Raw genomic sequence first — 14,058 nt, forward strand, 5'->3', positions numbered from 1 at the left:
GGTCACACTCAACTACTGGCTCAGAATATCCTGCACTCCCCTTGGTCTTGCCCTCATTAACCATGGAGGATTACTTCCAGTCCATGTGGAAAAATTTTTTTTGCCGTGTCAGGAGTGACTCCTGGTATGAAAGAATTGGCCGTCTGCAAGGACGTTGCCCAGGGGATGCCTGGATGATTTTGATGTTTTTATCATCCTTGTGGGAGGCTTTTCTCATGTCCCCGCATGAGGAGCTGGAGCTGATAGAGGGAGCTCATCCGCCTCTCCCTGGATTCGAACCTTCAGTCCTGCCAGCACAGGGGTTTAACCCACTGTGCCACCAGGGGCTCCCATGTGGAAATAGATTATAGCAACTAAAATCTCATTACTGGGTTTCTCCCCATGGTTGGTGCTCAGTTTGGAATATGATCAAGCCAAAGCACTCATCAAACAATGTAACACAGACACAAAGTGCCAATTTGATCTAGCCTCTGCCCCAACCCTCATTGTCAACTGAGATAGCAGATATCTTGCCTCCCCTATGGCATACTTAATAAATCTAGAGGTTCCCAATCATTGGAGGAACTTCACCTTGGCTTGATGTCACACCCTTCCATCAGCTGTACTTGAGGGTTGATACTGGAAGAGCTCATTTCCAGAGACACCCTGCCCTTGTGATTCGGGTCACACAGAAACAACTGAACACGTGCTCCTCCATTGCCTGTTCTACAGGGACATTCGATCTAGACTCATCTTGTCTTTGATAGACAGTTATTCGGGCCACTCAGGACAATTCTACACCACTCTGTTGCTTTCAGATACCAATTCAGTTATAACCCATAATGTTACCAAGTTCTATGCAGCAGCACTTAAAATCTGCTGGGTGATGATTGGCTCCAAAAGTTAGCAATATAACCATCAGCTAATTGAAATACAAATCATGCTCCCCACTCCCCTAGACACACTGAATGCTCCTACTCCTCCTTAATTTTCCTCCCTCTGCATCCCCTGCTAGTCCCTTCCCCTTTTCTAAATAGTCTTGTGCCTTAACCATCAACCTACTTGTGTTTTCTAGCCTTTTAGATTTCAATGTACTGTACAACACTTTTATGAGACTGTAACCCTCTCTCCTTATGTTGGTCTATGACTGCACTAAAGATTTGTTTGTTAGTAGTACAGGGATGTAGGAATAATAAGAAAAGAAAAAATGAGATGGAAGTGACAAGCATTAGTAAGCGTTAACTAGAAGATGAAAATGTAAGATGTTAAAAATGCTCCCGTTCTATATCCACACTTGTACCCCTCCCCTTCCTTATATATTTGCAATAAAAATATAGTGTGTGTGTGTGTGGGGGGGGGGAGGAATGCGGTACTTAACACATGTCCCAAAGACTCATTGAAGAGGAGACAGTGATGCTTTCTGTAAGACAGTATGCATCTTGCTTTGGTTACTGTCATGTGGAATATTGTTGCATAAATGTAGAAACTGAAAACAGTTCCGGGGGGGGGGGGGGTCAAAGGCAGTGAGGGTTTCTAGAAGCTATACTCCACGCAAGTAACTTCTGCAAAATGTGTTTAAATGCAATAGACATCTTTCAAATTTTATTTATAACATAGTACTGTGATACATGATCTGTGCCATCTTGTTCTTGGGAACCTTTTGTTATTTTTTTAAAATGCCATGCAGTATGTCCCTGATTTATCAAATGCTTCACAACATGATTTCTCCATTAAAACCTAGCTAGTCACATCTTCCTTTTCTTTTACTGTCTTCCCCTTCCAAGCTGTACTTTTCACATTGAACAAGTTGCCTGAGGGTGTTAATTGAGCTGTAACTAAACATTGCCTAGATTAACAGGGTGGGTCTAGATTTTTACAACTTTGCAATCTTCATTGAACACCCACTTTTACAAGATGTATTTCCAATTACAACCATATCTCAAATTCACATTTTACACTTTTAATTAATGAATCCAGTCATTTGCACATGTGGTGTTTTAAATTAGGTTTGCATTTCCCGTAATGCAAAAAGCAAACTTGGTTTGATTTGAAAATCTATTGTTATTGTCCTGCATTCACTTTTAGAAGTGACACATTCCAGACAAAGTGTTGTCAGTGACACTTAGAAAAGTGAATTCAGATAATTAATGAAACAGGCTACTTAAATAATAGGATCAGCACCACTAATGTTCTTTCCACAGAAGTTTTATCTCTTCCTGAAACAACATTGTAGCCAATGTCCAGTTCTGATTTATTTATCGTGTCAGGGGCAACCAGACCATTGTATTACATTTCTAACAGAACAAAACAGACAAACAGATAAAAACCCCCACAAAGTGACTCCCAGGTATTTGGGTGCGCTGCAATGCTCCAGTGGGATTCCTTCCCAGGTAATCCTCAGAGCTCGGGATGCTTGTCTGTTCTTAAGGTGAAAAGCACATGTCAGTGTTTTAGCTTCTGTTCAACCATCTCAAAGAGCGGTAATAGCATGATCATCAGCATAGATGAAACTCTCTGTCCCTTTTGGCAGTGGCTGGTCATTTGTGTAAATGTTGAACATTGATGGAGCGAACATGCTCCCCTGAGGCAGGCCATTCTTCTGTTTCCGCCATCTGCTTCTCTGGCGCTGGAACTCAACAAAAAGGTCCTGTTTTGTAGCAGGTTTCCTATGAGGCAAGTGAGATGGTAGTCCTTTGTGATATTATACATTTTTCTCAGGAGGAGGCGGTGGTTTACAGTATCATAAGCTGCTGACAGGTCTATGAAGACAGCCCCTATGATCTGCTGCCTTTCAAAGCCATCTTCTATCTACTGAGGTTCAGCACTTGCTTTCCATACACTCTGCTTTCCATACACTTATTATCCAGTTCTGATAATAACAAGGGATACTGAATGTGAGTGTTTTTCTTGAGAGTCTATTTAAATCTCAGTCTAATTATGTGCACAGTGCTCCCTAGAATGTACCACTTATTGGTAAAGATGCAGCATTTGCATGTTCAAATAATTCATAATGTCTTGGAAGATACCATTCTCCTTCCACATGAGCCACTTAGGTCATTTTGCCAGGACTTGAAGAGATTGTTTTTTGCAGTGTGTCTCCCAAAGTCCCTGTGACTGTGCTGACAGGTGGCTTCTGGAAGTTGTACCTCATGGCTGCAACCTTTCATACTGTGAATTTTGGCAAATGTGACTGTGCAGTGTTCATCATCTTAGGATTCCTTAACAAAGCTCACAAGCTTTAAAGAGGCTTTGTTGCTTTGAGTAGCTGAGGAGGTGTGTGTATATGGATCCTCAAGCATCCTGTTGAAAATACTATTCCATGTCTATTTTAACTTATATTTGATCTTCTAGGTCTCCTTTAAAAAAGGAATGTTTAGAGTAAAAAAATAAGTCTCCCTGGTAAATTGCAATGATAAGCTTTCTGTGGTCACACATTATTATGTTGTTCTTTTTACATATATAGCTCTAGGACTACCTGCTACAGGGCAATCCAGTTGTTAAGATTTTCATCAGTCTCTTTGCCCCAAACTTTTAGAAGTTAGGTTGTTGCCAATGATAGAATCACTTTCTTTTTTTTTATTATTTGGTCAGATTCTTGAGGTCATGAAGTGGCGGAAAAAGCTGAATGAATAAACAACAAAAACTGGTTTATAGCAACCAGTTAAATACTATTTATTTAATCTGGAGATTTAGTGGGCATTTAGTAGTTTAAATGTTGGACAAAAACTCCAGGAAACTAGGATTCAAATTTTGACCCAATCTTCAAAGCCCACTAGGCAACCTTGCATGAATCAAACCTCTGAATAAATGTTACCCAGAAAATGATCATAAGTTGGAGTTGACTTGAAGGCACATAATAACAAAACAGATTGCCTTTGTTTCTGCAGCTGGGTTATGGGTTGTTTTTATTTTATTTTAAGAGAAATGTTTTAGCATGAGTTTATAATTGTTTATTCCTGGGCTTTAATACCAACTTTGTGTGAAGGTTTGCTTTCAATAAATGTGAAAGTCACATTGAATTCAGTCATCTAAAGCTCAGGATAGAAATCTTAAAAAATAAATAGTGTTACACAATTGCAAACCTTTGGAATGATGTAACATCTAATTTCTACACTTGTTTTTTGAAATTACGGGGCCCTTTCATGCTATGCAATTGCAGCACTTTGATTCCACTTCAGTTACATGGCTAGGAGCCCCCAGTGGCACAATGGGTTAAGCCCTTGTGCTGGCAGGACTGAAGATTGACAGGTCATGGGTTCAAATCTGGGGAGAGCATGTATGAGCTCCCTCTCTCAGCTCCAGCTACCCATGCCAGGACATGAGAGGAGCCTCCCACAGGGATGATAAAACATCAAAACATCAGGGCATCCCCTGGGCAACATCCTTGCAGATGGCCAATTCTCTCACACCAGAAGCAACCTGCAGTTTCTCAAGTTGTTCCTGACACGAAAAAAAGTTTCATGGCGACTTGTAGAACCATGAGATTTATAGTTTAGTGTGGTACTAAAACTCTATAGTTGAGAATTATAAATACTGCTCTGTGATTGGCAAATCCCAAAATTCCATAGGATCCTGTCATGGCAGTTACTGTGACATACTGCTATAATTGTGTGATGTGAAATGGGCTTTGGGTGTCTGCATCACATCCTTTTTGACCTTCACTCATAGTGACAGCAGAAGTTTCTTAGGTACCTTTTCCAGTGCCAAAACCTCCTTATTGCTGTATTAGTAAATAATTAGCACGGTAGCGAAGGAATGGCATGAAATATTCTGTCCCAGATGTTTATTTAAATTGAGCATCTGTCAAACTGCAGATTAAAGCTGTGTAGCTGACTGGAAGAATTTCCATATCATCAAACAGCCTTTCCCCAAACAGGATAATACAACCTGTACTAAGCAGTTTGATGCATCTACTGCAAATGGAAAGCCTGGGCATTTCACAAAATGTGGTTGTGCCTGTGGACATGATCAAAGGGAAATCGAGGCCATCCCATCTTCAACTGAATGGTAGCGCTCTTATCACCTGTTATAGAGAACTTCAGAAAAACTCATGATCAACATGAGAAAACTAGAAGCAACTTGATATATTAGTCATTCAAAATAAAATCTTAAATGCATTGTGAAGAACCTTGATTCCCAGGTACTAAGTGTTCCAAAGAGCTGCTTTTAAATGCTCTTTTTAATAAATAATTAACCACTTTAAAAGCTGAGTGCTGGATCCCTTGAAAAGGTATGAGGAAACCTTAGTGAATAGCTAAACAGAACAAATGTAAACCTTTTTCCCCCTGCCTTTAATCGTTAATAAAAGATCATGTCACTCCACTCACCACATTAGAGCACTCACTTGCTCTTGTTAATTTCAAAGCAGTTTTAATGTTTTAAAATGGTTGTCCAGATTACAATTTAATTGCTTATGAAATGCTTTTTAAATGGTTATGCGGTTTAAGAATGAGTGAATTCTTCAAAGGAATTGTGAGCTGTTGCAAATTTGTGTTTGACTCATCTTTGCTAATAAACTTCAGTTTTAAAGTGGACGTTTAATGGAGCAAGCAAAAACAATTCATTGGCATATGCTGTACAGCTGATAATAATGGTTTGCTAGGTGACCCAGTCATGAAGATTGTAAATGCTTTGTGTTAGTGCAACCTCACCAGGGATGCAGTCCACTGAATGCGCATAATCTCCTATTTTCATTTTTTTTTAAAAATTGAGAGAGTTGTAAGCATCTTTCCAGTGGAGATCCAGCTTGAGATTTGATGTTATCTTCATGGCAGACAAGAAAGGAGGCTTTGGTTGAAAACTGCCAGTATAAGGATATAAAGCATTAACTCTATAGTGTATACACCTACAGCAGTGTTTCTCAACCTTCCTAATGCTGCAACCCCTTTATACAGTTCCTCATGTGTGGTGACCCCCAACCATAAATTATTTTCATTGCTACTTCACAACTGTAATTTTGCTACTGTTATGAATCGTAATTATAATATCTGATACGCAGATATATTTTAATTCATTGGAACAAATTGGGCACAAATACCTAATACGCCCAAATTTGAATATTGGTGAGGTTGTGGGAAGGACTGATTCTGTCATTTGGGAGTTGTTGTTGCTGGAATTTATAGTTCACCTACAATCAAAGAGCATTCTGAACTCCACCAACGATGGAATTGAACCAAACTTGGCACACAGAACTCCCTTGACCAACAGAAAATAATGGAAAGGTACTGTGGACTCACACAATGATAGATGTGGACCAAACTTGGCACGAATGCTCAATATGTCCAAATGTGAATACTGGTGGAGTTTGGGGAAAATAGACCTTATATACTTATATGGGTGATGTTTATGAGTTATAATTAATATAATTAAGATTTATTTTTCATCTATGTATGATGATTTGTCGTTTTTGATATGTTTGCTTTGATTTAACTTTTTTTTGGATTGTAAGTGTGACTGATATTATGTATATTATGTATTTTGTTTCCTCTTGTTGTAAATTGCTCCAGGCCCCTTTGGGGAGAGGATGCTAAACATAAACAAAGCATAATAATAATAATAATAATAATAATAATAATAATAATTAAGCTGAAGGCTAGATAAATCTAAAGTTACTACTTTTGACCTTAGATTACAGTTTATGTGTGACATTATCCATATGTGAACTCACCAAAGGATTCTGCAGAAATGAAGAGCGAGAAAGGGGAATACTAAACTAATGGGGAGGAAACTTTTAAAAGAACATGACGGAGAAAATAGAAGTTTGAAAGAACTGAGCAGAACTTTTCAGCCATAGAAATTCGTCATCTCTACAATGGCCTCAAATATTCCAAAGGAACTTCTGAAGGGCTTTTTTCCACAGAGTCAACAAGGGGATAAGATGGGGAAATTGGACGTACTTATCTTCCTTGGTGATCAGCCAGTGGGCAGCAGAGTGTATGGAAAGAAAATAGGTTGGAAGGTGCATGTAATCACCACTGATGAGAAGCTGAACAATTGTCTGGCTTTAGCTCTAATACAGAAAAGGTCGAGCAAGCCTGTAAAAGGTATTTCCTTTGTACAAAAACACAATAGTACAGAGTCTCCTTCATTAATATTTTCTATCAAGATTTCTTTGAGAGCATGTGCAATATCCTTCTTTTAGACTTCTAATGCAGTATGCTCAAGGGGTAGATGTAACACTTCAGAAGATTGAGAATTAGTTTACCAAAAGGCTCTCCAGCTATATTGTTTCTTGCCTCTCCTACTCAAATGTGCTTATTATGAGATTATAGAGGCTTGATAAATGGGAGTGTGCACACAATAGTTTATAAAAATCACCTGAAGCATTCAGCCAGTCCAGTAACATAGTTCTAAAACTTTGGAATTACCTAGTTTCAGTAGCTGTTTCAGAGCTAGAACTTAACATATTTAGTGTTTACTTTTATTTAAAAACAAAAACACAAGATGTTACATAGGATTCAACAGCCCATCAGAAGTTCATTCTCCTTTGCTTAATGAAAGTAACATTTTGCTTTTGGTAACAGGCTGAAAATGTAAAAGAAGCAAATGCTTTCCATCATTTTAGCCCACATGATGCAAAGCCGACACCCGAAATAAATTCAAGGACATAAGCTCCAAACATAAATGCAAGTTTTTTTTTCCAAAACAGATCACATTGTGGATGATTGCAGGGGACCTGTTAAGATATGTGATGTACTGCTAGAAACTGACTTGCTTGAACCCTGGCCAGACTATATACAGCATCAAATAGGCCATGGTGATTTCAAAGAAGTCAGTCTCGGAATTTCAAGGTGTCGAAGCTTGATCAAGATATTTAAGATGGCTTTTAGTGTACTTCTCCCATAAAGGATGGCATGATCATAGCTCATTGGTAGAACAGAAGTCTGACAATTCAGAGTCCAAGGTTTTTGTTTTTTTACTAACAGCTTTATGTAGAACTAAACAAGAATCCTGTCTGAAAGCCTGTAGAGCTAATGGTTTCAAAAGACTAAGGTGATCCAATGGTTTGAGTTTTTAAAGTTACTTTTAAGCCATGCTTTGCTTCATCATTTGTTGCAGTCCCTTCCCTACCCCACTGTGGTAATTTGTTGCTGTAATAATGCAAAAGGGATTTAAAAATAATCTGTAGGCATCTGTTGGGAGTGTTTTGATTGTGTATGCCTACACGACAGGGAGTTGGACTGGATGGACCTTGTGGTCTCTTCCAGCTCTGTGATTCTATGATGTTAATGCAGTGTCATCACATGGTGAGTCCAAGGAGTGCAAACTGCACCAGATGATATCAGCAGAGTAGGTGACACCAAAATGACTGTCTATATTATGGGTTTGTATTTTTAAAAAGTCTCTGTAGTTAGATACAATCACAAATATGTTTTTGTAAAACCAGCCTGTATGTCCTTTTTCAGTATACCTAGAAGGCACATTGAACCTTTTAATGTGCATGTGCTCTGATCAGAGATGTCATTTTTGACACCTTACGTAACATGATTTAGCCTGTGTACTCTATAAGCATGCACTGTTGTTTTCATTTTTTATAGATTTTGTGATTATATTCAGTGATATATGGCAATTACTATTTATGAGTAATATTAATACAAAAAAAATTAGTAAGCATTCTGTACAGGAGGAAGTCTGGTTGTGATTCTATGAGTTATTGTACTGGATGACACCAATCCTAGTGATGCTACTGTGTCATTCCCCCTCCCCAAAGCAATGTGTAATGGTTAGCAGTGATAGCTGTAACATGCCATGTCCAAGCTCCTGGTCTGACTCAGGCATCATGTTCCTAAAGACTCATAGACAAGTAATTGCTGATGGTTTGGGGCCATTCGCATCCATAAAAAAAGAAATCTCATTTAATCTTTATCAATAGCATAGAAGAAAGTATAATTTCTTCAGTACAAGAGAGAGATCCAAGGTCTAGATACAATATTTATATTGAAGGCATTCAGAATAAACATTGACCATTTGCACACTTACTAGGGGATCATTCCCTTGACCTGAGTAGAAGTTACTGCTGTGGTAGACAGGCCCAGCCAGTATTACTCTATCTAAACATTACCCATTATAAGAGTTTAAAAGCTGCCTGACAGCCCAGAGAAGCCTTTGGCTCAGATCCATTGTAGGTTCTGCATTACGACTAGTGTCATTTAGCTTTATTTATTGTTATTTCATGGACATTTATACTAATGAACCATCACTTTCATTTCTGCCCATAATAATTACACAATTACCTAACCTGGAACTATTTAGTAATAACATTCCTAGCCATAAATTTGACTCTGTCTTTTAAATACTGTCATAATTCAGTTTTAATGAATGCTTTTTGGTAGGCAAAAAGAAATGGACTTCAGTACAAGTAGAAGCAGAAGCAACCTGTTATGGAGTAAACGACCCCATACTCCATGGTTAATGAGATTTAGTGTGTAATCTGAATAAGCAATGATTGCTTGGATTTAGTTAATAATAAATGCTGGCAAGAATTTTGAACTGGTGTTTCTAGGAATTATAGAAGAGTAGAAAAAAATCCACTAAATCCACATTTTGTCATGTGTGGGTATCATGGAGTGAGGCTGCAAACAGTGAGAGGGAAAAGAGAGGGTGCTTTATATGGTCACTCTTTAAGAGCAACTTGAACTTGAAAGAAGATGACAATTAAGATGGGCCTCTAAGGAAGGGTTGGATCAGCACTCTCCAGTCTAGTGGCCTTTGTGTATGATGGACTTACGAATCCCTTAATCTTCTATCAGCATTAGCTGGTCTTCCTGTCTTCCTCCCTCCCTCCCTTAAAAGAACTAGGACAAGGAATTAAGGCAAGGGAAATGAGATCAGTCCAATGTATTTGCAGACCTGCAGAATGCTGAGTACAATATTATGAGGAATATATTGGAACAGATGGTCTTTGAATGCTGCACACACTATGAGATGGAAATATAACTCCTTAAATGAAGAATATTCTAACAGTAATAAAAGGCAATTTTGAGTTGAAAGAAAAGGTCCCCAGCTGATTTCTCAAGAGCCAGTCTTAAGCCTGTTTTATTTAGTATTTTTGTTGACAACTTCAGTGATAGAAGTAAAAAATACGTCAATGAAATAACAATTAGCAGCAAAGAACAGTCAATTCAGTTGGGAGCTAAGCAAGTATACATAATGTATTGGATGATTCATGAACTGAACACCAGAGAGAGAGAAGAGAGGGAAGGAATTTAATAGTGCAAAGTGCAGAATCCTAAGCTTTAGAGCACATTTGATACCAACTGGAAAGAGAGGAGAGTAATATAGAAGACCCGTTAAGTTCTATGGCATCCATGAACTGCTAATTTGAGGCTTTCTAAGTAAGACAAATGTACTTCTAGATGGAATCCTGAATCCTGTTGTGGCCTTCAGACTTTAAAAGAGATTTAAATTAAAGCTGAAAGGAAAGCAGGAAAAAGCAATAACAACTGTTAAACGGACTGGAAGTGGGCAAGGGCATGTCTAACTTTAACTGCTTCTGGGGAACTAGTACCTTAACTCTTTCTTTGACTTAATTTTCATTGTTTCTAGTGTCACGGGCTGAAAATATTCTGAATTTCTGTTCACTCTTGGAATAAAGAAGTGGGGTGAGAAACTATCAGGTCTGAGAGCCAGTTTTCTGAGTCATTTCTGGGGACCACGTAGTGAGCCAAAGATTCCAACATTATTTTAAAGGCACCCCCTTTAAAGAAAAAGAGGGAAAAAGACAATTCCTGGATTTGAAAAAAAAAAACCCACACACACACTATATTTCCTGATTTTAAACAGTTCAAGAGGAAACTATATTACAGCATATTTAAATAAAGAATCCTTCATCAGAAGGCTCTATGGCAGTGATTTTCAACCTGTGGGTCCCCAAATGTTTTGGCCTTCAACTCCCAGAAATCCTAACAGCTGGTAAACTGGCTGGGATTTCTGGGAGTTGTAGGCCAAAACACCTGGGGACCCACACGTTGAGAACCACTGCTTTAAGGGAACAATTCACCCAGTTTTTTTTCCACCAGAGTACGAACAGTTGAAGTTTGGAACAAACAAGGAGTGCACAAATAATTAATCGACAGCAGGAGTAAGCACAGCATGGCCTCTGGGCCTGATACATTTTTGTGACCTCAAGATGTTCAGTGTTAGCAAAACCTATCCTATCTCCTCATTTTTAAAAAGAAAATCTGTGTGGTTTTCAGAAAGCTTTAAAACACACAATAACACACAATATCCCACACTATTCCCAACAAGCACCCCAAACCCTGTACTCCATCCCCAAATCACCATTTTTCTCTACAGACCCTTTCAAAATGGTGATAGGAAGTGAATAGCATTACCATTTTGAGAGGGACTGCAGGGAAACATGGTGGTAGTAAGCCACTGAAAATTTATTCCTCGCCATCATATAGTTCCCTACTCAAATCTACAAGATGTTTATCATGTCTAAGGACCATTCCACACAGCCCCCTATCCCAGAATATCAAGGCAGAAAACCCCACAATATCTGCTTTGAACTGGAGTATCTGAGTCCACACTCAGATAATGTGAGATTTTCTGTCTTGATATTCTGGGATACAGGGCTGTGTGGAAGGGCCCTAAATCTAACAGTTGGTATGCCAAAGAATTTCATAGTGTATATCATACATAGACAGATGGTGATTTTGCTGAGATTATGGCAAGGTCATTGCCAGTAACTCTCTGCCAGGTTTGTTGAGAGGACTTTTTATGGGCCCCATATTTGCCATGGTTGCTACCTTTCAAATTAATCTTTTATTTACTCAAGTATAGCACATTTTCCATTATGTTTCATCCTGGTTTTAAATTACTGGTGCCAGCTATTTCTCCAAAGTCAACTGAATCCAAGCTGCACAGTGACAATTTGTGAATAGTATTTTCAGATTTTTGGGCCATTTCTTACTTTTTGTGATGCTGAAAACAATGCACAGTGTTAGCTTCCATACAGTTGATTTTCAATTAATGGGGAGGAATTTGAAAATCTATTCGCCTTTTTATTATGTGTCCAGTTAATCCCTTTAAAACTATGTCACCTTATGCTCAGTGCTATACTGCCTGTTTGGTTCCATAATGTGAATGCATAATCTCATTTGACTACCACAGCTTTGTGCAATTTGCCATGCTTTTTTTCTTTGCAGTGCACATAGAGCCTGGCACATGCGAAGTCATTGCTGCCCATAGATGTTGCAATAAGAACAAGATTGAAGAACGCTCACAAACAGTGAAATGTTCCTGCTTTCCAGGTCAAGTTGCTGGGACCACACATGCTGCGCCTTCATGTGTAGACGGTAAGTGTGCCATGAAATGATATGTGTGCAGCTGCAGAATGAATGGCAAGACATAGTCATAGCTCTTGAGCCTTTAAGTCTGACTGAGTGTGCTGAACCAGAGATTTACATCAAACACTTGAAGCCCTATAGTTTAAGCAAAGTCAGCTATACATTTAGCTGCAATAAACACAATCAGTACTAATCTTCAGCTCTTAGCAAGGTCCTTATGAAAGTATAAAGCACTTCCCAAATGGATCACATTTATTACATTTGGCAACTGATGAATGTGAGCTGGAGAGACTGACTCTGATAGCTCATTTAAGTTTGAATAACATTCTACCCAAATGAACATAAATACCTTCAGGTGCCAGTGACAGCTCATGGCCATCAAGCGAGCCTTGTCAACCCAGCCCAGCCAGTTTCAAATAACTGTATGCTTTGTAATTCTGTCTGTGCTGTTTTTCATTCTTGTCTTTGAATTTGTACAAGCACGATAATGTCTGTTTAAGGTCAGGGTCAGAATGATAGTGGGGAAGCTACTACAGATTTTTCAAATGCAGAAAATGATTGTAATATGTTTAACTTGCAAGCTGGGTAAAATGTAACGTATGGTCTGAGTGTTGGTCTAGGACTCTGGAGACCAGGGTTTGAATCCCTGCTTAGCCATGAGAATCCACTGGATGGCCCTGGGGGCAAGGCCAAAGGCAAACTGATTCTGAACAAATCTTTTCAAGTTGGAAGTGAATTGAAACCACAGACAGCATCACAACCATATCATTCAGGTCTGCTGTGAAAAAACATTTTTTTCAATATCAGAACTGTTTTTAATGCATTTGTGGGTGCTGAATTTGAAAAACAATATTTCTATCAATTCACTTGTTTTGATTAAGTGCAGATATTATGTTCCTCTGCAATATTTTTAGTGCTTGTGAACATATTTTTATGTTTCATATCAGCGAATTAAAGTGTTTTGAAAGTCTATAAGAAGACTTTAACACCTTTCTTACTGCCTAATCTTTACTCCCCAAAGGAATCAATCACATATTACAAAATAAAAAAAAAACATCAAGCAAGTATGAGATACATCAACTCTAAGGTCATTTTTGGATATAAAAAGTCAAATTCTTATAAAACCACCATACATTTTAAAAAAACAATTGTTATAACACTGTTTTCTGAGGACTGTGAAAAGGATGAGGGTGAGGATGGCCCTCCTTCAATCTTAGTCCTCTTTAAACACAGATAGGAAAGACATGGGGCCCTTCCAGACAGGCCCTATATCCCAGGATCTGGTCCCAGATTTTCTGCTTTAAACTGGATTATATGAATCTGCACTGCCAGATAATCTGGGATAAACAGAAAACCTGGGATCAGATCCTTGGGTATGGGGCCTGTCTGGGAGGGCCCTTGAATATCTATTGCCAATCACTACAGATCAGTATTATTCCAGATAATACAGTCCAGCTGTGTTGCCCTACAACTTTTATCCCTCCCAGCCATTGCACCTTTCATTAAATCTTGCATATTAATATTATTTAATTTCCTAGGGATGAGCTAATCTTTTTCAGTGGACATCATTAATTTACAATAATAGGGTTAGAAGGGACCAAAAGGGCAATCCAGTCCAACCCAATGGTGTGCAGAAAAAGCACAATCAAATCACTTCTAATAGATGGCCATCTAGCCACAGTTTAAAAACCACCAGAGAAGAAGACTCCACCATACTCTGAGGCACTATATTTCACTGTTGAACAGCTCTTAATGTCAGGAAATCTTCCTAATGTTTAAGTGGAATCTG

General features: G+C 38.6%; 1 protein-coding gene across 3 annotated transcripts in view; it reads left to right on the plus strand.

The window, feature by feature from the left end:
• The window catches only part of TAFA3 (TAFA chemokine like family member 3), a 138,576-nt gene that overhangs the window by 105,994 nt on the left and 18,524 nt on the right, over positions 1–14,058 (plus strand). For all 3 annotated transcript variants that reach the window (XM_060772675.2, XM_060772676.2, XM_060772677.2), the window contains one exon: positions 12,129–12,278. In XM_060772675.2, coding sequence (XP_060628658.1) covers positions 12,129–12,278 — 150 coding nt within the window. The remainder of the gene's footprint in view (positions 1–12,128; positions 12,279–14,058) is intronic.

Source organism: Anolis sagrei, chromosome 4, assembly GCF_037176765.1.
Source record: "Anolis sagrei isolate rAnoSag1 chromosome 4, rAnoSag1.mat, whole genome shotgun sequence".
In the NCBI taxonomy this organism is placed as follows: Eukaryota; Metazoa; Chordata; class Lepidosauria; order Squamata; family Dactyloidae; genus Anolis; species Anolis sagrei.